The sequence below is a fragment of the Macrobrachium nipponense genome, chromosome 8 (assembly GCF_015104395.2).
Source record: "Macrobrachium nipponense isolate FS-2020 chromosome 8, ASM1510439v2, whole genome shotgun sequence".
Taxonomy (NCBI): domain Eukaryota; kingdom Metazoa; phylum Arthropoda; class Malacostraca; order Decapoda; family Palaemonidae; genus Macrobrachium; species Macrobrachium nipponense.
The window spans coordinates 50,864,569-50,892,486 of record NC_087203.1 but is presented as its reverse complement, the minus strand read 5'-3'; the positions used below and the strand labels follow the sequence as shown (position 1 = coordinate 50,892,486).

The 27,918-nt window shown below is 44.1% G+C and overlaps 1 protein-coding gene across 1 annotated transcript in view; it reads left to right on the top strand.

The window, feature by feature from the left end:
- The window catches only part of LOC135223095 (ectopic P granules protein 5 homolog), a 759,396-nt gene that overhangs the window by 410,915 nt on the left and 320,563 nt on the right, over window positions 1–27,918 (top strand). Inside the window, 1 exon segment of the mRNA XM_064261599.1 lies at window positions 10,289–10,299. Coding sequence (XP_064117669.1) covers window positions 10,289–10,299 — 11 coding nt within the window.

Below are 27,918 nucleotides of genomic sequence, written 5' to 3'. Positions count from 1 at the left end.
TAATTAAGAACTTATACACATTAAAAACAGTTGAGAATTCCTTACCTTTAGTGAAATGAAAAGATGTAGGCTATGTAGAGGTCTGGTTTATGTACAAGGTGCATGTCAGTCTGGAATGATAATGTACATATGATTAGTAAAGTTACATTTACTAAGTATATACTAATGTATATACACTATGTACTTATTACATATGTAATAAAATGTATAAAAATTCATAAAAAAAAGTTTCCTTACCAAATTCTAGTGGTTGGCTTGCTTACTGGGATGGGCATAGTATGGTAGATGAGAATGGCTGGGCTATGGAGTGGAATTTTGCAGGTGATTGGAGTCTGGAATGACAAAAAATAAAAATGATAGAGTATTAACTACTGCACACAATAGGTATATGTAGTATTATTTACCGTTTGACATATGTACAATTTAAAAAATGAAGAATTCTTTTACCTGATGGAGTTGGAGAGGTGATAGTAGTGTCAACTGATTTGGGCTCTGAGGCGGCTACATCTATATTTGGAAAGAATGATAGGGTACATAATAAGGTGGATGTAGTACTTAGTGTACATACACTTTTTATAAAATTTCTATTAGCAATTTATAAAACATTTTAAAAAATTGTTAAGGATTCCTGACCTGATGAATAGGGTGAGACATCAAAACCATGGAAAGGCTCAGGGTCATCTGGGTCTTCATCACTGTCAAAGGGTTCTGGAATGTTACATAAAGAAAAATATTAGGTTATGCAACATCAAACACATTATGTAATAGTACATAGTATGTATGTAATAATGTAGTACAAACAATTTCCAACATGAAAATGAGAAAAATGAAATTTCTTACCTACTAGAGGTGGACGGGCTGCTACGGAGGGTCCAGGTAGTACAGGGGGATCTGGATTTGGCATCACTTCTGCAATAAAATATAAATGATGAAAATTAAGAAAGTTACAATACACTAACATTTATATGAGAAAATTAACACATTCATATTAGTATACATATGTACATTTTATATTACAGTATGTAAACAAAATAAATTAAGAGAGTTCAGAATTCCTTACCAGGACTAGGAGTGGGAGGTGGGACTGGAGACTTGTGGAAGAAAGTGTCAAGCCTAGACTGCACACTTTTCTTCACCTGCTTCTCCTGCAGGGTTTCCTTGTAAAAAGTTACCAAATCCATGATCCCTCTCCGGATTCTGTCAAACCTGGCAACGTTAGGGTCTTCTCCCTCCAAAGAAGCCAAGGCTCTCTCCAGATGAGTAAAACCCTATGACAAGCCTTTGACAGTTAATGACCTGGGTTTTGGGTCTGGTACCTCTAACTCATCCTCAATCATCTGCTGCTCCAGCTCAATGAGGTCCTCTGATGATGACAACTCTCCATGGGATGCCAGCAGCTCTGTAACATCCTCAGCTTCCAGATCTATGTTTCAGCCATCTTTGCTTTGAGCCCTACGATTTTTCCTCGTCACAGTCTCGACATCTTCTGCCTGGTCAAATCCTTCAAAACTGTGCACAAACTGTGGACACAGTTTCTTCCAGGGCCCATTTAAGTGGTCATCTTCACCTCGTCCCAAGTACTTGCAATATTCCTGACTGCATCAGCGATGGCCCTCAAAGCAGAGCGTATTGTCTTTCTAAGGTAGTACGCCTTGAAGTTAGCAATCACTCCCTGGTCTATCGGCTGTATAAGCGATGTTGTATTCAGTGGAAGGTACACCACCTTCACATTAGAGTGCATGTTACTTAAATTTGAAGGGTGACCAGGGGCATTGTCTAAAACTAAAAGAACCTTAAAAGGCAGACCCTTCGAAGACAAATACTGTTCCACTGCTGGTACGAAGTGGTCATTGAACCAATCTTCGAAGACCATCAAGGTAACCCAAGCCTTCTTGTTAGACTTCCAAATGACAGGGAGTTGACTCTTGAAAATGTCCTTGAAAGCCCTGGGATTCTCTGCCAAATACACTAGCAAGGGCTTAAGTTTCAAGTCGCCACTAGCATTGGTCCCAAAGAGTAAAGTCAGTCGCTCCTTACCAGCTTTATGGCCAGGTGCTGATTTCTCCTTCTTGGAAAGGTACGCACGGTTGGGCATCCTTTTCCAAAATAAGCCAGTCTCATCTACATTAAATACTTGGTCAGCTGTGTAACCACCATCCTTAATTATTTCAGCCAAACCGATAGGAAAACTGTCTGCTGCTTCGCTATCAGCACTAGCAGCTTCACCTTGCAGCTTCACATTATGCAAATTAGCACGAGCCTTAAAACGGTTAAACCAACCTCTACTCGCGGAAAATTCTCCACTAGCACTGCCTTCCCTATGCTTCTTCACTACTGCCTCATGCAGCTCTCTAGCCTTCTCCTGGATCACACTTAGGCTCATTGGAATACGTCGCTGATTCTGGTCCTCCAGCCAGATCATCAGCAATTTCTCCATTTCCACAATGCTCTGGCTACGTTGCTTCACATTAATCACCGTTGCCTTCATCAGTGCAGCATCCTTAACATGCTTCAGAATACGTTCCTTGTCCTTCACTATGGTTACCACCATCGTCCTGCTAAGCCCCAAAGCACGGCCTATCTTGGTGTTCGTCTCTCCCTTCTCAGAACGTTTAACGACATCGTACTTTACCTCCATGGTGATTACTTTCCTCTCCTTAGATGAACTATCATCGGAGGAAGTACTCTGCTGTTTTGGAGCCATAATAAAGGCAAGAAAACTGCTAAAAATTCAGCAACATAGCGAGACACAACCTAGCGAAACGAAGGCAAACATGATTGAAGTGGCATTGTTTGGTATTGTTACGCTTCACGGCGTCCTCGACCAGGCTAGGTCATTGTCGGTCAATTATTACCTTACAGTTAATAGCATAAATTATATATGGGCCTCCTCTCGAACGCATCGTTAAAAAGCATAAAAAAACGTTGTGACATTTGGATTTGTGTTGTAATCTAACCAGAAACTTAGTTTTTTTATTATTACTATAAACAAGAAATGATTTTTTCATATAGTATGCGTTTTTGAAAACGGTTGTAAACTTTGAACGTCGTAAGCTAGTATCCATTCGCTCGGAAACTAGTTCCGCATATGAGGCGTCATTAAAAAGCATTGATAAATGTTGTGACATTTGAATTTGTGTTGTAATCTAACCACAAACTTTGTTTTTTATTATTACTGTAAACAAGAATGATTATTTTTATGCATTCAACTTACCTGTCAGATATATACTTAGCTATAGACTCCGTCGTCCCCGATAGAAATTCGAATTTCGCGGCACACTCTACAGGTAGGTCAGGTGATCTACCGCCCCGCCGCTTGGTGGCGGGAATAGGAATCATTCCCGTTTTCTAAGACAGATTTTCTCTATCGGCCGTGACAGCAACATTGTTGTTGTTACTCCCTGATTTGATTTTCGTATTTTTTTTCATCGCTATTGATCTTCTAAGCCGGTTATTTTGGTGACGTATTGGATCTTTGGTTTGGCATACTCTTTCGTGGACTGTTTTTTGGACTTGGTTTTGGATATTTCTCATGATGTCGGATTCTAGCTTTACGGTTAGAAGACAGTGTGTAAATGAGGGATGCATGGTGAGGCTACCGAAAGCTTCGGTAGACCCTCACACAGTCTGTAAGGGGTGTAGAAGGAATGAATGTTCAATTTCTAACACCTGTGATGAATGTGTAAATATGAATGAGGAAGAAATGGAAGAAGTTTAAATTCATATTTAAGGAAATTAGATATGGATAGGGCTAGGAAGGCTTCCTCCAGAAGCGTAAGTAGGTCCTTCCGCTCTAACGAGCCTATTAAATTAACACCTAACCCTAAACCTCTATCTTCTTCCTCTAGTACTAAGACTGCAAATCCGGCAAACGGAAATTGCAGATCTTAAGCTGCGCTACAAAGGATGGAACGTCAAATGCTGACGTTGAAAGGTAAGCACAGTGATAGTGAATTAAGTGTCCCCTAGTGCAGTGGAGGGTGCGTCTGATCGGCTCTGTCTCGCTCCCAGGCCTAGACCTCTTCCAAGCTCACAGGCCCAGAGGAGAAGGAATGTCGAAAGCCTTACGGAGGTTACGGAGAATCCCCACCGATCAGGCGTCCCCTCGGCAGATTCTGTGACGACCCGAACTGCCAAGGATCGCTATCGAAAAAGCATCCTAAAGAAGTGTTTTTCTTCGTCAGATTCTTCACCGAATGTAAGGGGACGGAGTGCTGATGAAAACTGTCACGGCCCCCTGTTAAGAGAAGTTGGAAGGCTCCTACTTTGGATTCAAGCCCTGAGCTTTTCTCCGATCTATCACCTTGTGAGAAGAAGAAAAGGAGATTGGTTCCTAAATGGAAATCGGTAGTTTTCCTTCCGCTTCGAGACATCCCTCACCTGAATCAGGGAAGGAAAAAGAGAGTGCGGCTGCAAAAATTATCCTAAATGTGCAGGAGCAACTTTCAGCCTTAGTAGGAGTTTTTACTAGGAAACTCCCAGGAGAAAGGACTCTTTCCTTCCTATAAAGAAGACGAAGGGAAAGAAAGAAGAAACGGAAGTTTCGGCTTATACTCGGAGGAGTATGAAGAATGCGCCAAAAACGCCAACCTGGCGCAATGCGCCAGATGCGCCAGATGAGTTTGAGACTCCATACGAGTCAGAAGAGCCAGAAGCGCCATATGCGCCAAGAAGAGCCAGCCTGGCGAAATGCGCCAGAAGCGCCAGAGGCGCCAGATGCGCCAGAAGCGCCACCTGCCGAAATGCGCCAGATGCGCCGGAAGCGCCCGGAAGCGCCACCCTGCCGAAATGCGCCAGAAGCAGCCAGCTTGGCGCAAGGAATCACGAGCGTCAACCCGGCGCAATGAGCCACAAGTGACAAATAAGAGACAGACTTCTTCCAAAAGACAATTAAGTCAGGAAGATTTGTTTGGCTTTCGGAAGGATAAACCTTTATTTCCTGACAAGGACTCTAGTTGTCGCACAAGCGGCGTATTCTTGTCCAGGACATAGGTCGTTCCGGAGAAAGCGATAGGAGAGGACATCCTTCGTCTGACAGAGGAGAAAGGTGTCGCACAAGCGGCCATCGCTCTTGCCAGGAGAAGGATAAGGTCGTTTTGCCAGGATCAACCTATCTCTCGTAGGGACGCAAGTTATCGCACAAGCGGTCGTCGTTTCTTGCGAGAGTGGGGTGGATTGTTGCAAGAGGCCAGTCTCCTACTGGAAATAAACAATCCTCTTCGGAATTGGATTTGGAAGAGATTTCGGACTCTGAAAATCACTCGGCTCCGGGTTTGTCAGATTACAAGACGCTGGCAGCCCTCTTACTTCAAGAGTTTGGGGACTCTTTAAGCCCTACTGCTCCTCCTTCTCCAAGGTCCTTGTTTTACAAGCACGAAGGTCCCGAAACATCATCTTTTATTAAAATGAAGCCACCATTTCCATGAACAAGGCTCTCCGATTCGTAGGAAATTGGTTGGAATCCAAGGAGAAGGCGGGGAAGACAGTCTTTACCTGCCCTCCTTCCAGACTATCAGGAAGAAGGGAATTTGGTACGAGACGGGCAAACCATGGGTCCTAGCTCTCCCGTCCACTGCCGAAGCAGATTTTTCGAATCTGGTAGATTCGTCTAGGAGACAAGCCTTGTCATCAGCAAAGATCACATGGGGGACTTCTGAGATGGACCATCTCCTCAAGGGATTGTTTAATGTCTTAGAAGTTTTTAACTTCTTAGACTGGTCCCTTGGGGTGTTGGCCAAAAAGACACAAGAGGAGGAATCTCTTAGTCCAGAAGTCCTTCATAGTGTTCTTTCTGTATGGACAAGGCGGTTCAGGATGGATCAGGAGAGGTGGCCTCTCTGTTTGGTACTGGGATTCTGAAGAAGAGAGTCTTATTTAGCTCTTTTCTGACGAAAGCAGTTACTCCTACTCAGAGGTCATCTCTTCTGTATGCTCCTCTGTCGGACCAATTGTTTCCTTCAAATCTTGTAAAAGATATTTCTCATTCTTTGACAGAAAAGGCCACACAAAATCTCTTGGCCCAATCTGCAAAGAAATCGAGGACTTCGGGTCCTATTTAAGAGAGAGACTCGGGGCTCCTCAACAGCCCTTTCGAGGAGTACCTCGGCCAGACCCTCTTTTAAGAAGAGAGGAGTGCAGAAGAGAGGTAGGCTTCCTTCAGACCTATCAAGAGAGCTAAATGAGACAGTCCTTCAAGCACCGGTAGGAGCCAGACTTCGGAAATTTTCCGAAGAATGGGCTCGGAGACAGGCAGAAATTTGGTCCCTTTCTGTGGTAACAAAGGGATATATGTCCCATTTGCGAGACAGACCTCCCTTGACTACGAACCCGAGGGAACTGTCAGCCCAATCAGGACCCTGCCAAGAAAGAAGCATTATTGCAACTGGTAGAACAGATGTTGCAAAAGGAGGCCATCGAAGTGGTTCGGGATCTCCGGATTCCCGAGGATTCTACAATCGTTTTTTTCTGGTTCCGAAATCCTCGGGAGGTGGAGACCGGTCCTGGATGTGAGCGCATTGAACCGATTTGTGGAAGGAACACAAAGTTCTCTATGGAAACATCAAAATCGGTTCTTGCGGCTCTTCGTCCAGGAGATTGGATGGTCTCCTTAGATCTACAAGATGCATACTTTCATGTCCCCCTGCATCCATCATCGAAGAATATCTCCGATTCATGATGCAGGGGAAAGTATACCAATTCAGAGCCCTATGCTTCGGCCTTTCAACGGCCCCTCAAGTGTTCACGAGGCTAATGATGAACGTTGCGAGATGGCTACATCTAGAGGGGATAAATATATCCCTTTATCTGGACGATTGGCTAATAAGAGCAAAATCGGAAATTCAGTGCTTGAAGGTAACTTGGAGAAGACGTTTGTTGAACTTGACAAAATCTCTGGGACTGCTCGTGAACCTCGAGAAATCACAATTGATTCCCCAGAATACGGAACATAGTCCCCTGATCTGGGATACAGATGGATTCTCGGGGTTTTCGGGCGTTTCCATCTCAAGACAGAATTACTCGAGGCTTAGAAAAGATCTCGAACTTCTTAGGGAAAGAACGGACCTCGGCGAGGGAATGGCTCAGTCTGCTGGCACCCTTTCCTCGTTAGCAGTTCATTTCCCTGGGAAGATTAAATCTCAGACCTCTGCAATTTTATCTAAAGAGGATGTGGAGTCAAAAGACAGGAGACTTGTCAGACATTTTTCCCATCCAACAGGGGATAAAATCAGACCTAAAGTGGTGGTTAACCCCATTAACAAGGAACGAAGGGGTGTCCCTCTTGATTCGGAACCCTCACCGAGTGTTGTTTTCCGATGCCTCGGAAACAGGTTGGGGAGCAACACTTGGGTCCAAAGGAAGTAGCAGGTGTTTGGACCAGACAACAAAACTACTCTGCACATCAATGCGAAGGAACTCCTGGCCATTCATCTAGCCCTGGAATACTTCGAAGCGGAAGTCAGAGAGGCGGTAGTTCAAGTCATTTCGACAACACCACCGCTCTGGCTTACATCCGGAATCAAGGGGGCACTCACTCTTTCTCTCTGAACGAAATAGCGAGAGCTCTATAACCTGGACAGAGGAACGGGCATTATTCTGCGTACAAGGTTTTGTCCAAGGAGTAAAAAACAAAAAACCTAAGGGCAGACAGATTGAGCAGAAAGAACCAGGTTCTCCCGACAGAGTGGATGCTCCACTCAGAAGTCTGCAGACAAATATGGTCACTCTGGGGGAGACCCCAGATCGACCTGTTTGCCACGTTCCTCTCCAGGAAAATAGACAACTTTTGCTCGCTAGAAGAAGATCCCAGAGCCACAGAGATCGATGCTTCCTCATGGATTGGTCAGGCATAGATGCATACGCCTTTCCCCCCATTCAAATTGCTGTGGGGAAGTAGTAAGAAAAATTTGTGGCATCGGAAGGAATGAGAATGACTCTAATTGCTCCCTTTTTGCCCTTCCCGAATCTGGTTCACAGAGGTACTGGAATGGACGGTGGACTTCCCCAGATCTCTACCAGACAGGACAGATCTGCTCAGACAACCCCACTTCGAGAGGTTCCACAAAAACATCCAAAGTCTCTCCCTGACTGCCTTTCGACTATCGAAAGACTGGTCAGAGCGAGAGGCTTTTCAAAGAAAGTGGCAACTTTAATTGCTAGAGCCCGCAGAGCCTCTACCCTGCGGGTCTACAATCGAAGTGGGAAGTTTCCGTAGATGGTGTATGGTCGAAGAAGCGTGTCCTCTTCCAATACCTCTGTAACCGAAATCGCGGATTTTCTCCTCTTCTTAAGAGAAGAATCCAAATTGGCCGTATCAACTATTAAGGGATATAGGAGCATGCTCTCAGCTGTTTTTAGAAACAGAGGGCTGAATCTCGAGAATAATAAGGATCTTCATGATCTCATCAGGTCTTTCGAGACTAAGAAATTGAGATCATCAATTCCCCCGAGTTGGAACCTGGACGTTGTCCTAAAGTTCTTGATGTCGGACAGGTTCGAACCTATAGATAAATCTCATTCAGAGATCTTACTAGCAAATGCATATTCCTGTTGGCTCTAGCAACTGCTAAGAGGATCAGTGAATTGCATGCTTTGGACTCTCGGGTGGGATTTAGAGAAGACTCGGCTGTCATTTCTTTCCAGGATCTTTTCCTAGCGAAGAATGAGAACCCTTCTAAACCTTGGCCTAGAAGTTTCGAAGTCAAGGGACTCTCTTCTCTGGTAGGAAGAGAGTTGGATCGGTCCCTTTGCCAGTCAGGACCTTAAAATTTTATTTAGAAAAGAAGACACAGCTTCAGGGATGTCGACAAGGTCTTTGGTGTTCGGTAAGAAACCCCAAGAGACCGATGTCAAAGACGCACTGGCATTCTTTGTCAGAAATGTAATTACCGAAGCTCATAGGAATTGCCAAGAGAACTCTTTAAAGCTGCTGAGAGTGAAAGCTCACGAAGTCCGGGCTGTGGCAACTTCCCTTTCTTTTACGAAGAATATGTCCATGAGAAACATTTTAGCAGCAACTTATTGGAGGTGCAATTCAGTATTTGCATCCCACTATTTAAAGGATGTTAGAATAACATACGATAAATGTTTCTCTCTTGGACCTTATGTATCAGCGGATACTATGCTGGGAAATGGAGCAGACGCTGATCCTTAAATTTGTTTTTAATATTTTAATAATTAGTTTTAATATTGTTGTTGAGTTGTGGGTTGCTTGAAAGGATGTCCGGGGATGACTCCTTTCAATCGTAGTACTAACCCCAATGAGGATCAGGTGATCGGGATTAGTGTCGTGCTCTATGATCATGCCAATAGGCAATGGTTTTGTCATGTAAGTGGATAGGAACCCCATTGACAAAGATCCTAAGGTTCTGAAGCGTAAGTGGGTAAGACCCCCCCGTAACAGACCATCAAGAACTCTTAGCATGAGGTCACTACCTCGCTGAGGCTCTTGAAGCGAATACGGGCTCCTATTGCAGTAGCCATGAAGTCTTTTCGCTAACACAGGTAGGGAATCAAGGTTTTTAATTTTATTACCTACAACATATGTTGTTTCCTGTCTATTTCAGTAGATTAGCTGTCTCTTACCCTCCGCCAAAGGTGCCAATCAGCTAAGTATATATCTGACAGGTAAGTTGAATGCATAAAAATGTTATTGTCATGATACAATAAAGTTTTATGCTACTTACCTGGCAGATATATACGGTGTATGGCCCCACCCACCCCGACCTCCCCTCAGGAGACAGGTGGAAGAGAAAATCTGTCTTAGAAACGGGAATGATTCCTATCCCGCCACCAGCGGCGGGGCGGTAGATCACCTGACCTACCTGTAGAGTGTGCCGCGAAATTCGAATTTCTATCGGGGACGACGGAGTCTATAGCTAAGTATATATCTGCCAGGTAAGTATGCATAAAACTTTATTGTATCATGACAATAACATTTTTATATATTATGCATTATTGAAAACGGTTGTAAACTTGGAACATCGTAAGCTAGTATCCATTTTGCTCGAAACTAGTTCCGCATATGATGCGACATAAAAAGTGTCAAAAAACATCATAACCTCAAATTTGTGTGTAATCTAACCAGAAACTTATTTTTAATTAATACTGTACTAAAACTAAAAGAAAGGATTTTTATCATAGTATGAGTTTTTGAAAACGTCGTGAACTTGGAACGTCGTAAGCGACAGCGTCAGCGATAAAGGCGTAAAGTCGGATAAAGCGTCGTAACCCAGCCCGGATTTTTTATGAATATTTCAGAAAACCTGTCGTAGCCTTGGAACGTCGTAAGCCGAAGCCGTCGTAAGCCAGGACTGTCTCTGTGTGTGTATATATATACTATACGATATACGTACGTATATATTTCTGGGCTCAGCCTTTGTCGCTCCGTGAATGTCCCTTTATCACACATTTCTAAGGTATAAATATTGCTATCATACCAGAGAAAAAAGCTAATATGGAAATGCCAGAGTATTCTGGCTCGCTCACCTTATTTAAGGTGTCGGTATGGTTTCTGGGGCGAGTGAAACCACTACCAGAGGTCCTTTGCCATTTAGATTCATCCTTCTTCAATATCCCTCATCTACAGAGGAGCTGATCTAAGGCCCACTACCCGCTACCATTATGGCTAGCGCCTCTAATGTCATTCCTTTCGATAGCACGACCCACACCGCACATGTTTTTTCTTCTCTGTGTTGTGTTTTTCGTGGAATTCTTTATCCATCGTCATGGAACGTCAAGCTGCTGCTGCATCCAAGTTAAGTACTGCTATTAATTTGACACCATTTAGGGCTGCCCTGGCACGTTTAACCGAATTATTTAGGTTTTCATGGACGGCGTCCCATGCGGCACCGTCCTCACGCCGCCATTCTCGGCTCGCTCTCGCCTGTTACTTTGTTTCGTGCCCCTTTCGGTCCCCTATACCTTTTGGGCTCGATTCTTGTTTAGCAGTACATTCCTATGATTTCGATGATGCATTTATTGACGTTTTGTTGTTTTATCCACACTGAGGACGTTATCCGAGCTCACGCTCAGCTTGTAGCCTACGTCGTTTCCTTTCAGCTCAGAATTTCATGCATGCATGTTTATTTTAGTTGTCAGGTTACCTCTTCGTTAGGCACCCTTACCGAAGGACTCTTGTTCTTCTCCCTTCCCTTCCCGTCCTACGAGCCAGGCCCTGACCCCCCCGCCCCGCTTTTTTTTGTCACGGCTATAGGCTAGCTGCTCGAGTCGCCAGGCTCGACCATCCTTCCCAGTTGGCTCGACCCGGCCCAGCTTCTCCAGGACATTACTCTTTCTCTACCATATAAAACTTTTTAAAAGTCTTTCCTTTCCCCCTGTGTTAGATAGGATGTTTATTTTGTTTTTTTTTTTATCACATGTTCCTTGAGACGGCTTTGGTTGGCCTGTAGGCCTCCTTAGATCGCCTGGCCTTTCTCACTGTGTGGATATTCACCCAGCCGAGAGAGTTCCAGGCGACCGCGTATGAGCCACCCCGCGTCGGCCCTTCCAGTCCCTCTCCCCCTACTTTGGGGGGAGGTACGCTCACTCACGCTGTCTCAGGCAGCCGATCCAGCATCCTCCCTTCCCCCCTCCCCCCCCCCCCCCCCCCCTCTCTCTCGAGGTGGACAGGGGAGGTGGCTGGAGGGCTCTCGACGAGCGGGTCAGCTCCCTGCCGCTCTCCCCAGTAGAGTAGGGGGAATCCCTGCTCGGCCAAGCCTTGGTTGGCCACCAGGCTCGGTTGGGCTCGGCTCTCGGGTCGCGTTCTCCTACCGCTAGTCACCATTGCCTTCCCGCTCCGGCGGATTCAGGACCCCGTCGCAGCCCAGTCTGCCTTAGGTTGTGAACTGCTGGGGAGGCTTCCCGGCCTCCCTACAAGAGTACGCTTGTTGCATGCATGGTATTACATATATAACATCCATTATCTTTAGTTAAAGTTTGGCGGAGTCCCCGCAAACCCCGCTAGGGATATCCCCCAACTTATCCTAGTTTTAAGTTTTTGACAGCGGAGTTATCAAACTCTGCCGTTTTGTGTTGGTCTCCTCCTGCTCCTCACCCAGTGTTTGTTCAGACTACTCCTCGCTCCAGCGTATGGATTAGGTGGTTATCCTGATTCAGTGACTACATTGTTCTCCGGCATCGCCGGAGACACTCCGTTTCAAGCGGTTCTACCGATCCTGTCGGACGACTCACCACAATTACACTGCCAAAGAGCAGGTAGAGACTGAACCTTGTTACTTATTAACACCGAACACTCCGGCGTTATGACATATCACAATCATGGACTTAGTCCGAAAACATATCACAATCATCGACTTAGTCCGAAACATTAGCGGTGATACTCGATGTATCATTTCACTTGCAGGTCACCATTGTATGGAGTCAGGCTGCAATGCCGTACTGCAAGACCCCTGTGGGCACAAGTCTGCCGGACCCACCCCACCTGCGCGATCCGCTTCAACGAGTCCCTGGTATGGCACCATGAGAGTTTGCCTTATATGCTACGAGCTCGTAGACCAAGTCTCCTCTGAGGTAGGTGCGTTTCAAAGTCTGCACAGTAATACAATGAGTACCAATGACGGCTATATTCTTTTATATGTCCATTAAGTTAATTACAGTTTAATTAAGTAATCTTAAGTATTAATACTAACCCTCTCTTTCAGGGCGCCTAAGCGATCCAGGAGACTGCTCTTGCCACCCTGAAGGCCTGGGTTGGTGGGTTTGGCCGCAATGTCACCAAGGGCCAACCCTACATCCTCTCCAAGGAGATGGCCACTCTCATCTTCCCCGGCGGGAAGAGTACCTCTTACGTGGATCCCGAAGTGGCTCCCTGATCGCTTCCATCCAAGAGGAAGTTTCTCAGCCCTCGGAGGAGGCTGCTACGCAGGAGGTCGCGAAGGAAGTAGCTGCCCTGGACCTAGACCTCGAGCCCATGGCTGTTGAAGGCATGGGCACAGGTAAGAATGTGAGTGAGGCAGGTACTGTAGGGGCTCAAGGGCTTTCCTGGAGTCCATCTAGAGCTTCTTACCCTTCTACTTCAACCTCTTTCCAGGGATTCACCAGGGGGCTTCAGTCGGTCAGACCGAAGTCCGCCTTGGCGATCCCTAAAGTCAAAGGTAAGTGAGACTTTAAAACGCTGCAGAAGTCCCTGTCGAAGAAGTCAGGTACCAGCCTTGCCTGTAAGTCTCTGGCTCACTATCCCGGAGCTGACAAGGCTAAGCTGACTTCTTACTCTAAAGGGTCGAGGTCTAAGTCTTCTAAGGAGAGGGCTCAGCCTTTCTCCTCCGACCCTGAGGCATCCACCTCAAAAGGAGCCACATCCAGGACTCTTAAGGAGAAGGTAGAACCTTCCCCCTTTGACCCTGACACCTTCTCTGCAAATATTTCAGCCAATATTATGCAGCAGATGGGTAGCATGGTCAGGAACTTGGTACAATCCAAGTTCCAGGAGATATTTGTACAATTGTCATCTTCTCTAGAGGAGTCAGGGCAGTCTATCCGGGCTATCTCTGACAGGTTGGTTACCCAGGAGAACCTTATTGCAGGTCTCCGGGAAAATGCTTTGACAGGACTTCCACAGTCCGGCCTGGCAGCTCAGAGCTTGCAAATGCCAGACTCGTCTACCCTTCCTTCCTTTACCCTGAACAACCCTTGGAGGGTGGCTTCTTATGCTCCTTATGTGGACGGCATGCTGACGATCGAGGGCTGCGGAACTCGAAGGATTGAGGACTTTGAGTTCCATTCGCAAGGATTACAGCCCCCTTTCATAGGCTATGTGCCCCTCACAGAAGCAGCTATGAGGAGGGAAGACAAGGTCCCGAAAGAGACAGTAATTCTTTCCTGTGATCAGGCGCAAGCAGGCATGGTTGCATAACCTGGAGGAGTGGCAGTGCACCAATACCAGGTTACAGCATTTAAGAGCCCCTTTCAACGATCTTTCACACGTGGACGAGGATACACCCATCCCGTTCACATCGAAGGTGGCAGAATTGACTCTGCAAGTTGCAATGAAGGACGAGCCCATGTCCCAGCTCCGGGAGACAGAACAGACTTCCCTCCTGCTCCCCGGAACTGATGATCTCTGGGTAGATCTTCCGGCCACCTTTTCAGTGGGTAAGCTAAAGCCGGACTGCACCATCACTATTCAGCGAGAGATTGCCCAGGCTGTCAGACAACCTCATCCAGACTGAGTATGACGCCAGGATGAGGCTGTGCAGGGCCCTCAACTCGCTAGTTATGACGGAAGTATCGGCTCTAATCTACGAGAAGAGCCGTTATTCAAGATCATTGCCAAGTCACTTTTGTACTCTATGCAATGTGACTCGTATGATTTCATCATTAGCCTAAACGAAAATTGGTAGGAACATGTACTGGCGGAGGCCACGATCCGCCATGAGCCTAACAAGCTTTTAGCCTCATCCATTTGGGGCTCTGACCTCTTCCCGGCCTCTGTTCATTCGCTGCGAGGCAGTCAGGTTTAATCATAGTCTAAGGGTTCACTGGGGGACTGGATCTCCAAAACGGAAACCAGAGTTCGCTGGATCGAATCCCAAGTCGAAAAAGAAGCCTAGGAAATTCCAGCCCTTCCAGGCTCCTCAACAGCAGACTCAGGTTACAGGCGGTTCCAGTATCCCAAGTACCGCAACCTTCGACTTCTAAGACGCAACCACAACAGCAGTTTGTGCTGCTGACACAATCGCCGCACAGCAGTTTGTGCTGCTGACAACAAACGACAATCGCCGCAACAGGCACAGGCTTCGACCTCCTACACTGTCTCCCCTGCCTACAACCCGTGTTTGAAAGCCAGTCCTTTCAGACTTTCAACAGGTTTGTCAGGGTAGCAGAGCTAGAGGTGCCTTCCGTCAATGGGGCGGCGGAAGAGCCTCCAACCGAGGCAAGGGGATGGGGCCGAGAGGACGTGGTGCGCCCTTCCTCAAACCAGTGAGAATCACCAGGTAGGAGGGAGGCTGTTCCTCTTTCGTCACCGTTGGAGGTTCAGCAAATGGCCCCAAAGCATTGTGTCCAAAGGTCTAGGATGGAGTTGGCTCAAAGGTCCCCCTCCTTCCAACACCTTTTATCAGCAACCAACAGCGGAATTGGTAGAATACTCTCAGGAACTCCTTCAAAAGGAGTAGTGTCAAGAGTCAAGCATTTAAAATTTCAAGGTTGCTTGTTCAGCGCGCCAAAGAAAGGCTCAAACAAATGAAGAATAATTCTAGACTTTGTCCCGTCTGAACTTATTCATTCGTTGCGACAAGTTCTGGATGCTGACCGTTTCACAGGTGCAGACCTTACTTCCCCGTGGGGCCATCACCACCTCTAGATCTTACAGATGCCTACTATCATGTTCCAGTAGCAAGACACTTCCGCCCGTTTCTAGGCTTCAGACTAGGAAAGCAGGCCTACTCTTTCAAAGTAATGCCATTCGGGCTCAACGTAGCCCCCAGGATATTTACGAAACTGGCGGAGACAGTTGTTCAAGAACTAAGGTCTCAAAGAATAATGCTAGTAGCTTATCTGGACGATTTGCTCTTGTGGGCTACAAGCATCGAAGCATATCGCAAAGCAACAGTCAAAGTAATCCGGTTTCTGGAACATCTAGGCTTCCTGATAAACAGAACCAAGTCCCGGCTAACACCGGAGTCCCGCTTCCAGTGGCTAGGATTTCAATGGACTTAAACTCCCACACTCTATCAATTCCGCCGTTGAAGAGGAGAGAAATAGCCAAAGCAACCAAACAATTTCTCGAGTGCAAGCAGATGTCCCGGAGGAACCAAGAAAGAATCTTAGGTTCTCTCCAATTTACTTCAGTAACGGACGTTCTTCTGAAAGCCAAACTAAAGGACATAAACCGGGTTTGGCGTTCAAGAGCAAACAAGAGATCCTGGGACAAACTAGCACCTATCCCAGCGATCTTACGAAAGAGACTCCGCCCGTGGACGGAGATCAAGAATTTGTCAAAGACAATTCCGCTCCAATTCCCTCTGCCGGCCTTAGTGATCCACACAGATGCATCACTAAGCAGCTGGGGCGGCTACTCACAGTACAAAAAGGTACAGGGAACCTGGTCCTTACCATTCCACCAGCTTCATATCAATGTACTGGCAGCTATGGCAGTGTTCCTCACCCTGAAAAAGCTTCATCCAGCCAAGAAATCTCATACCAAGCTGGTGCTGGACAGTGCAGTAGTAGTACACTGCATCACAGGGATGGCTCAAGTCGGCCACGTGAACCATGTCATGATAGCCATATTTTCACAAGCGACAGGAACAATTGGCACCTGTCCGCCACTCATCTAGTGGGCGTAGAAACGTGGTAGCGGATGCGCTATCACACTCAGTTCCGCTGGAGTCAGAGTGGTCTCTGGACAAGCAGTCATTCAGTTGGGTCTGTCAACTAGTACCGGGGCTTCAGGTAGATCTCTTCGCCACCGATTCGAACCCCAAACTCCCTTGTTATGTGGCCCCCAACCTGGACCCTCTGGCTTATGCCAGGGACGCTATGGCCATAGACTGGAATGTGTGGAAGAAGATTTACCTCTTTCCTCCAGTGAATCTTCTCTTGAAAGTCCTGAACAAACTCAGGACATTCAAAGGCCACATTGCTCTAATAGCCCCAATTGGCCCAAGAGCAATTGGTTCTCACTTCTACTGGAATTGGGACTCCGCCCTCAACGGATTCCCAATCCCAAACTATCACAACTAGTGCAAAACGCGGACTGTGTTCACTTCCTCAGGAATTCTGAAAGCCCTAACTTTATGGACTTCATGAAGTTTGCAGTACAAAGAGATGCTAATATCGATCCCCAGAACATCTTATTCTTAGAATCTGATAAACAGGAATCGACGTTGCGTCAATATGATTCAGCAGTTAAAAAACTAGCTGTATTCTTGAGGGACTCTAATGCACAAACCATGACTACAAATCTGTCCATATCCTTTTTCAGGACACTATTTGAGAAAGGTTTAGCAGCTAGTACTATTACTACTACTAAGTCTGCCCTTAAGAAGATCTTCCAGTTTTGGATTCAAAATAGATCTGACAGATTATATTTTTCATCTATCCCCAAGGCCTGCGCTAGACTCAGACCATCTGAGAGGCCCAAGTCTGTGTCATGGTTCTTAACCCTTAAACGCCGAAGGGGTATATTAAAAATCGTCTTCCATGTGCTGAGGGGGTCTCGGAGTGAGCGCGGAAGCGGAAAAAATATTTTTTTCAAAAAATCACAGTGCGCTTAGTTTCAAGATTAAGAGTTCATTTTTGCTCCTTTTTTGTCATTGCCTGAAGTTAGTATGTAACCATCAGAAATGAAAAACCTTATCATTATCATATATATAATGCGATATATGATAGCGCAAAAACAAAATTTCATATATAATTGTATTTAAATCGCGCTATGGCTCATAACGGTTTAAAGGTAGCAAGTTGATTTTTTTTGTTGTAATGTACACTAAATTGCAATCATTTTGGTATATAACACATTGTAAAACAATAAAAGCAACAGAGAGAAAATATTATCACAAAATGATGCATGAATTCATAACACGCTGACATAAACAAATATTTTTTTTAAAAATTCACCATCTCTAAATATTGTCCTAGAGACTTCCAATTTGTTTCAAAATGAAGACAAATGATTGAATATCACTATACTGTAAGAGTATTAGCTTACAATGGCAGTTTTCGACCATATCTGACGAGTTAAAATTGACAGAATGTAGAGTTTTTTTATATATTTTTTTATATGCAATTATTTCGGAAATTAGAAAAACTACAGCATTCAAATATTTTTAGTTTTATTCTACATGAAATTGCACACACTTTCATATATAAAACTCTATAAAATGCCTAATATGAAATGGAGCAAATATTCCGAGAATGCGACGTACGCATTTTGGAGATTTGCGGGGGAGAATCTGTGTGCGGAAGGAAGGAAAGTTTTTTTTTTAAATTTACCATAATTCTAAATATTGTGCTAGAGACTTCAAATTTGTTTGAAGATGAAGATAAATGACTGAATATTACTAGACTGTAAGAGTTTTAGCTTACAATTGCGTTTTTCGACCATTTCGGTAGAGTCAAAGTTGACCGAACGTGGTTTTTTATTCATTTTATTGTGATTTTATATGCAAATATTTCAAAAATGAGAAAAGCTACAACCTTCAATTATTTTTTGTTGTATTCTACATTAAATTGCGCACATTTTCATATATAAAACTTTATGTAGCGGCTAATTTAAAATGGTGCAAACATTACCACAATCGCACGTATGATTTTCTGGGCTCAGTTCGTGTCGCTTCGTGAAATAATATTTAAGTTCATTATTTCTAGGTAAATGATACTAACATTATACCAGAGAAAAAATAAAATCAGGAGGATGTCAGAATAACTGACTCGCTCACCCTAAATAAAAAGAGGGTGTCGGTATGTAGCTGGGGCGAGTGAGACCACTACCTCGAACCTCTTGTCATTTAGAATTCTCCTTCATCAAAATCCCCTTCCTGAGAGAGCTATACACAGTCGGAGTCAGCAACTACTACTACTAAGCTACCCACCACGCCAACTGCAGCGCCTCTGGTGGCCATCCTTTTTGTTAGCGAACTTGGGTAAACACGTGCCACTTTTCTTCTGTGACTTTGGTGTGATTTCCTTTGGATTACCATTCATCATGGAATTAGCAGCTATCGCCACAGCTAAGTTAAGTACCCCGAAAGATTTTACACTAGTTTTTTGTCAGTCAGGAGCTATTTTTACCGTTTTTTAGGTCCAATAATAGTCACCTGGTCTGGCGCATGGCGGCCTTGCCGGCTCGCCTCATGTTCGGTTAGATTCTTCGGTCCCCCATACCGAGGTATCCTTCAGTGCATTTTTACCTTTATATGTGGGTTCTATCACGTGATACACAAGTTCCCAAATATTTATTATTTTACATCGTATTATCGGAAACCCATTGCCTGTGCCTTAGATTAGTGTTCATGCATGCATGTCCCTTTGTCTAGGTGTCTAGGCTTGTGAGTGATTGCTATTTATTATGTCTCTTCTAGTCCAGCCATCCTGGCCGTTGCCCTCCATTTTACGTGTCGGCTAAGGCCAGCTCCTGAGCAGTTTGCTTGTTTTCCTTCGGGGAAATTAGCCTACTTCTCCTGGACGTCCCCTTTCTCTCTCACTCGTGATTTCCCTTTCTCTCTTTATTACGATGTATTTATCATTTTAGGGGTTGCATGTTAAGGGTGATCAGTTTGGCCTAGGCTAGTTTTGTTGCATTATCGCCTCTTAGTCCACTCTCGCTCACGTGGTCAGCTCGACCTAGGCTATGTTTTGTTGCATTATCACCTCATGGTCCACCTGCGCTCGCGTCGAGCCACTGATCGCCCTAGTCCCAGTCCCCTTCCCCTCCTCCCTCGTGGAGGGGGGGTCTGTCCTCGCTCGCTCACGGTCGCTATAGCAACCATCCGAGCACCACTCCCCTCCTCCCCCCTTTTAGGGGGGTCACAGGAGTTATGGACTTTAGGGAGTACTGCTGGACCGTCCATGTTCTCTATGAGCCTCGGGGGAGTTCCGGTGTGATGGGGGGGGGGTTGGCCCGCATCAGTCCTTCTCTGGCGTTCCTTTTGTGCGGTTCCCCTTCCCCCCCTTCTCTCTATTTCCTAGTTTTAGCTGACTCCGCCAGCTATTGAAGGGGAAGGGGGATCGGTCGGTCCTACATGCTTTCCCCGTTATGTATCGTAGTCCCCTTCGAACGCTGACGGAGTGCCCGCTTGCTATCAGAGCGCCCCTGTGGTTGGCGGAGGGGTTTTACGACGGAGCTACACGCTCCAAACTATTAATTTATTTTATTTAGTTTTAAATTATGGGTAATCCTCTCTCGTTCTCCGGCATGTCGTACTCCTCCTTGAAACTCAACTATAGGTGTATGAAAGGTATCTGGTTTATCTAAATTCTCCTCTCCGGCGTACACCGGGGATTTCAACCAGTCTACCAGGTCCCATGGACTCTCCCACATGGATGACAGGGGAGGATTATGCCCAAAAAATTTATGCTACTCCGGCATGCAGCGGAGCATCATAAGTGGTCCTGATAGTGTATAACGTTGATACTTATGTATCTATCCACTTACAGGCTACCAACTGTCAGGAGGCCGGGTGTAACGCCGTCCTCCAGGACCCCTGCGGGCACGAGGTCTGTCGCTCGCCACGCTCCTTGCCGTCCGCCATAAGGACTTGATCGTATGGCACCACGAAGCCTGCTCCATCTGCTACGAGCTGGTGGAACAGTTTTCGGACGGAGTAAGTATATACCGGCGTAGGTTTTTTCTTTCCTGGTATATACTATCACATAAATTTGTGCTATAATGCTATATAGTTCTAAGTTTCAAATGTTAATGATTCGTCCTCGGGGCTTCGTTGTAAGGGACTACAATAACCTATTTTTCATGCTGCTGCCTTTAAGGACGCCGCGTCGGCTACCCTGAAAGCCTGGTAGGTGGCTTCAGCAAGAACGCGCTGAAGGGGCAGCCATATATCTTGGACAAGAGTATGGCTGTCCGGATCTTCCCAGGCGGTAAGTCGCCTGGGTATGTGGGACCCCGCCCCCGCGGCAGCTCCGGACGATCGCCACCATCCAGCAACAGGTGGAGCAGGCCCTGATGGAAGGGGGAGGCCAGGACATCTCGGTTAAACGTGCCCAGGGCAGTCCCTAAATGGTGTTAAACATTAATAGCAGTACTTACCTTGGATGCAGAAGCTTGATGTTCCATGTAGAAAACAGGAGAATTCCAGAACAAACACAACACAGAGCTGAAAAAACGTGCAGTGTGGATCGTGCTATCGAAAGGAATGACGTCAGAGGCGCTAGCCGTAACGGTAGCGAGGAATGGGCCTTAGGTCGGCTCCTCTATAGTTGAGGGATTTTGAAGAAGGATGAATCTAAATGGCAAAGGACCTCTGGTAGTGGTTTCACTCGCCCCAGAAACCATACCGACACCTTAAAATAAGGTGAGCGAGCCAGAATATTCTGGCATTTCCATATTAGCTTTTTCTCTGGTATTAAAGCAATATTTTACCTTAGAAATGTATGCTAAAGGGACATTTCACTGGGCGACACAGGCCCTTGCCCAGAAATAGAATTTTCCTTTGTCAAAATCCCTTTATTAAGAATTTTTATTTGATCAGAATGTTTATATTATCGTATTGAAAATTTATTTAATTTTTTTAAACAAATTTATATGTACCGTATATACTCGAGTAACGTGCGATCTCGCATATCATGCGACCCCCAAATTTTTCCCAATAAACAGTGGTTTTGTCATGTATCTCATGTATCATGCGAGTTCCTTTTCCGAGAGCGTCAGTTCATAAGGATGGTGGTTTAGCGTGCTAATGGCCGAGTCATTCAGATGTGTGCTGCTGCTAGTCAAGTTACGGTAATTTTCTTACTAATCTCGAGAATTGAATAGAAAATCTCAAGATTAAAAATGAATCCCAAGATAATAAAATAATTGTAAAAATAACACACCTTGGAGTCCTAAATCATTCTCTCTCTCTCTCTCTCTCTCTCTCTCTCTCTCTCTCAGGAATAAATACTGTAATTTGAGTCTTTCACCCACGGGTATCAGTAAACGTGTGCGTTTTAAAAAATGTGCAGTACACCCACATTCCGATGTTTTCGGTTTTTGGAATTTTTTTCAGATTTCGGAAATTGTAAGTCAGATGCATAATCAAACAAACATCACTACTGCAGCAAAAACATTTTTTCCCTTTATGTTTTTCATTATTGTTATTTATTAATTACAGTTTATTTAAATAAATATTAATATAATACTATTAAATGAATGTGAGATAATTAAGATCACCTATAATAAAATAGTGGGACAATTAATACCATATGTTCACTAATGCCTATTATTTTCAAAACAAACATTCCGTAAAACGCAAAAAATATATGTACATAACAATCAAAATATAATAATGTTTTGCAGTTCAACTAGTGAATTTTAACAAGAAGTATGAGTATATAATATATTTCACCATATCGATCTTGAAGTTGAAGAGTCGTAAAATTTTGAGGATGGTCCGAGAAAAGGATTTGTACTTTGTGATTACGTATCGCTACAACACCATGTGGTATTTTCATACCACTATATTGATGACGCATCGCTACTACACACTGGTATTTTTCATTCCACTATACATTAAAGTTAAAATGACCATATTATATTATTGTTTTCTCGAAGAGATAATTATATAAAGAAAATTATTGAGTAATTTTTGCCGTAAGCAGTCTGAAAATCACGAACATGGTACGTTCAAACCTAGTGCCATCCACGGCATATGTCTATAAATAGAACAGAAGCAGAGGGTAGTCATTGGATAACAGATCTCCATGGTTACCAACCAACCAATCAGGTGTTAGTTATACTACTCTTGTGAATTTCTTAGAATGAACGTTTACACACGCGAACCTAACGATGATGTGTGTGTTTTGCATACAGTACGTAGTTTTAGTTTTTATTAGTGTAAGTATTTTACTGATTACATGAAGAATAGAATTTTTCCTTCTCATTACTTTGAATGCAAAATGGTTTGAAGATTCTTCCGCAAAAAGAAAAGAGATGATACCTATTTACTAACGTGGTTGACATACCTTCAAAACAAAATTCAGCTCTTTAATCTCTGGAAAAATGTTAATCTTTCTGTCTGCTGGTCACACCCTTTATATCCCTGGCGACTAACAACAACAAAATTTGTTTGTTGGTTTTATCTTCCAAGATGTAGGTATTACCTGTAGGTACAGCACATTTTTTAACAGTATGCCCATACGCACACACACATACAGTTGCGCGTGTGCTAATACCTTTTGGTTTCAGAGACTCAAGTTAACACTTACAGTATAGTTGAGAGAGAGAGCTCATCCTAGATGGCCTTGGTTCATCTCTCTAATCTCTCGAGGAATGTCAAGATTTGTTCCCTGCTCTTTGTAAATTCAGTCCATGCGACTGACAGCAACAAAATTCCTTTTTTTTTTTTTTTTTTGTTTTTTTTTTTTGTCTTACCCGTACTGGACAATTTTTAACAAGCATGAACACACTGCCGGCATGTGTACTAATGCCCACTGGTTAAATATACTCTCTCTCTCTCTCTCTCTCTCTCTCTCTCTCTCTCAGGAAAGATACCGTCAATTCAATTTATCAGTATCTATTCCTGATAGACAGACACAGTAAATATTTAGGACTCCAAGGCTTGGCATATGTCAATTATTTTATTATCTTGGGATTTTGGTTAATCTTGGGATTTTCCATGGTCAACTCTTGGGATTAGTAAGAAAAATGTGATTTTCTGGGCTCAGCTCGTGTCGCTGCGCGAATATCCTTTAATCCATTATTTCTAAGGTATTGCTTTGAGTTCTTTGTACATAATATCTATACACAGATACTGATTTCAACATATATTCCATGTAAGCCCTGTATATATGTTAATTTAAGTTAATTTTAAGAATATTATTAGCATAAGCTAAATTTAAGTAATATTTCTATTTTGTATCATTGTGTATATGTATATTTATTAGCAATATATTCCTTTATTTTATGTTATCTTTTATTTGAGACCCTTTTGTTTATTTGATTTTATTCTTTACAATCTTGTGCTATTTCTCTGGTACGATTTCGCGCAGCGACCGACACGAGCTGAGCCCAGAAAAGGGATTTTGACGTAAGGAAAAATCTATTTCTGGGCGATTGGCTCGTGTCGCCAGCGAAATCCCGCCCTGCCCATCCCATCGCTCAAGATTGTCTGCTAACTTCAGGATGGCCACCAGAGGCGCAGCGGTCGGCAGCATGGGATGGAGTAGTAGTAGTTGCTGCCCACTCTGTGGGTCGGCTCCCCTCTTGTGGGGATTTTGTAGTGGGAGATTTCTATTGGCAAGCGGTTTCGTGGTAGTGGTCTCACTCGCCATAGTGTTCATACCGACACCCTCTTGGAGGGTGAGCGAGTCAGTTGTACTGACCTTTTCTTTATTTTATTTATTCTCTGGTATGTGTTAGTACATTTACCTTAGAAATAATGGATTAAAGGATATTTCGCTGGCGACACGAGCCAATCGCCCAGAAATAGTATTTTTCCTTTTTCCTTACGTCAAAATCCCTTATTTGAGTAGCAGTAGCAGCAGCTGCAGCGCACACCCAAATGAATCGGGTAAGCCTAGCACGCCAAACATAGTATTTACAAAATGACCTGAGCTCTCTGGCTTGGGCTGTTTTGGTCCTCCCACGTGTTTGATCGCATATCTGCCTAAATATAACAAACAACAGAGATAAAAACCATTTCTCCCCCATTACAGATATCAAATATATCTTTTCTGTTACGCAGAATTCTAAATAAATTACGTAGGTTCATGATTGATAAATGTTTTTTTATGCAATAACAAGAAACGGAGTCAGATTTTCTATCAACATGGCATCTCACTTTTGGTGCTGTTGCGAATATTTCAACCAATTCCACGTGCATTTAAATCCATACTGACTGTACAGTCTGGAGGAAGTTCCCCCTTCTACACATATCTTGATTTCTTAATATCGTAGGTATAGAATAAATTGGTGAGCAAGGAAATATGAAATATCGGCTTTGGCTAGCTTTTGAGTAGTCTGCTGTTTCTTTGGAACTGGCCTTCTCCTCCTGGGCTTCTTTTTCTCTCACTCGTGTTTTCCCTCTCTCTCTCTCTCCTTTCACGGTGTAAAAATTTTTATTGTTTTCATATTTTAGGTTAGCTGTTAGGGCGACCAGTGCTTAGGCGGTTTTGTTGCATTTATCTTTATCTTCAGTTTTGTTGCATTTTTGCCCTATGGTACGGTTGGGCTCATGTGGTCATTAGCCTAGTAGGTTTTTGTTGCATTATCACCTATTGGTCCACTTGTGATCGCGTGTCCGGGTCGCCCTAGTCCCAGTTCCCTTCCTCCCCTCCCGTGCGGGAAGGGGGGGGGGTTCTGCCTGGACTCGCTTACGGTCGCTATGGCAACCGTGCGAGCACCTCTCACCCCCTCTCACTGTATGTGGGGAGGTTCCCGGGAGTTCGGATCAGCTGGGATACTGGCGGACCACGTTTTTACCTCGGGCTCTGGGGGAGCTCCGGCGTGGTAGGAGGTTGGGGTTGGCCACCCCTCCCTTCGGCCGCTTCGGTCTTCTCCAGCGTACACATTTCTGATTTCTCTCCCTCCTTATTCGTTGTTTTTTTTCCCCCGTCACCAGCGGACGGAACTCCTGCTCACTATCCGGGTGTACCTTCGGTTGTTGTGGGGGAGGGCTGGCTCCGCCAGCCAACGGAGTAGAGATGAATTCAAGTGGTCCTAGAAGCTTACCTACTACCTCCTTTCCGCTATCGGCGGAGCGCCTGCTTGCTATCTGGGCACTCCTCTAGTAGTCGAAAAGGAGGACGAGTATATATATTTATGACGGAGCTATACGCTCTTCTTTATGTAACTTTTACTAGTTTAAGTTTGTGACATCCTCCTCCGTTCTCCGGCGTGGTATACTACTCCTTGGAACACTCTATGGGTATATAAAAACATCTGGTTGGATCAATTTCCTCTCTCCGGTGTACACCGGAGATTCCAACCAAAGACGGTGATCCTAGACTTTCGGCCACAGGTAGTTCAGGGAGGATTATGTCCAATATTTTAGTGTACTCCGGCATGCAACGGAGTATTACAGTAGTACTGTAAGTGTATAACGTTGATACTTATGTATCTTTTCACTTACAGGCTACTAACTGTCAGGAGGCGGGGTTATGTATTCACACATAGTAAATCATGCCTTGGGTCCTCTCGCTTGTATACAAAGCGGGAACCCATAGCACAAATACAGTCTTGCAACCACGGGGACAATTCCATATCCTGCTGGCCATTATGGAATTTGTTGAAGCCTAGACTGTGTAAGCATATCCATTCACCTGTTAGTGACTTACTGCTGGATGGGCAGAGCCTCGTGATGTCATATTATGTTTATGTCACAAATTGTTTTAGGATCCTTGTCAGTGATTTTCTAGGTTCTAGCGTCGGCAAATTCATTATACTCTATAAACTATCAAAACTATCAAACTTGGTACTAAATTAGTAGTACTTTGCAAAAATTAGGTAGGTTATAAAATATACACTTGCCAACTTTCATCTTTATCTGATGCTCAGATAAAAAGTTATTCCCAAAAAACAGTTTCATCAGCTCAGAATCCCTTAGTACAGGAAGTCCTTGGTTAATTACTATCCAGTTTTATGGTGCTTGTCTATTGCCATCAAATTGGCAATTTATGGCATCATAACGGGCCAAGTTTCATTTGGTGCCGATAATAGAGTTATGGCGCCATAGCATACTTAACAGCGGTGTCATTAACCGGTTATTGGCGCCATTCAACTGAAACTTAGCGCCATAAGTGCCATAAATCACCGAGTTTCAGGTAATGGCGGTTTTTGCTTATCAGCACCTCGCCAAGAACGGAACCCCCACTGATAACCGGGGCCTGCCTGTAGATGTTTTTCAAGGTGTTAAAATGGAGTTTCATAGGTCTTTGCTTTGCACTTGACCTTGGAATCTGTACGCAGTACTTCATTTCATTATTTTATCAACCTTTGCACCATTTAGAACTAGCTCCCTGTCAAAAAGTTTCTGTGGAAACTTTGCAGTTGCCTTACATACAGCTAAAGAGAGTTAGAGATCCACAATCTTAGTTATATAAAATTTGCCTTGCTAAGACAAGGTAATTAATTATCTCTGCTTTATTTTGAACTAAGTTCAGTTTTGGGCTAGGCCCTTACTTACAACAGTATCTTTACCTAACCTGGAGTGACTAGGGCTTGAACTTGACCCCCAAGTACCTGTTAGTTATCCATCATTGGCTCTGTAGGGTTTTAGCACAATAACCCTACCCCTCCTTCTGCTGAAAGGGGCATCCTCCAAAGAGACCTCAACTATCTTATGATGAGGATCTCATACCTGAGTGACAATCCTCCCAAGGCGACATTAATTGCGTATGGATTGAATTCATGGGGTAAAATAAACACTTTTGTACAAATATTTTGTTACTGAGTAACTTTTAAGAGTTTGCTGATTTCCACTTTGCCCACCTCCTGTTTCAAATGTGGGAATCAGCTATATAATGGAGAGGTAAGGTTCATTTATAAAGTAAAAATACTTAATTTAAGATTTATTTTTTAAATACTTACCTCCCATTATGTAAATTGACCTCCCTACCTCCCCTGGCTGAAGTGTATGTACCTATTAGTTGCCTGGTGGGAGGTGGGGGAAGTAGATGGATAGCAGAAGGATATTAATAGAAAAGCCGAGTGTTCTCTTTTTTTTCATCTGTTGATCTCCCACTGGCATGGAAGTAAAAACTATATACATAATGGAGAAGTAAGTATTTAAAAAATAAATCTTAAATCAAGTATTTATATTTTTCATAGTAACAAACCTTCTGTCTTAACCCTTAATGGACGGATTGATCCTCGGGAGTAGTAATAACAGGTTTAGGGTGGTGGACAGATTGATCTTGTAGTTAAACAATATTATGCTCCATTGATTTGGAAAGAGCCGGGTGGGAAAGAGGTGCCAATACTTTTATAGCCCATAAATTGACTGATGGCAACTTTTATACTGACTAAGATCACAAGTGTGGGTGTTTCAGGACTTCAGTAGTGCTTGTGACTTGATGAGGGAATGTCCTGCATCTCTCGCACATTCGTATTTTTGCAACTTTGCTCATAAATATACCAAGGGGTTGCTGTTGTTTTTTTTGTTCTTCTTTTATGATAGTATGTCGGTTGGAAATGTAATTTACAAAGAAAATTGCCAAGAAATATTAGAAAAACATAAAAGTAAAAAAAAGTTGCTAAATCTCTTTCTCTGTAAAATTTACGTAAATATTTTTCAACAAACATGC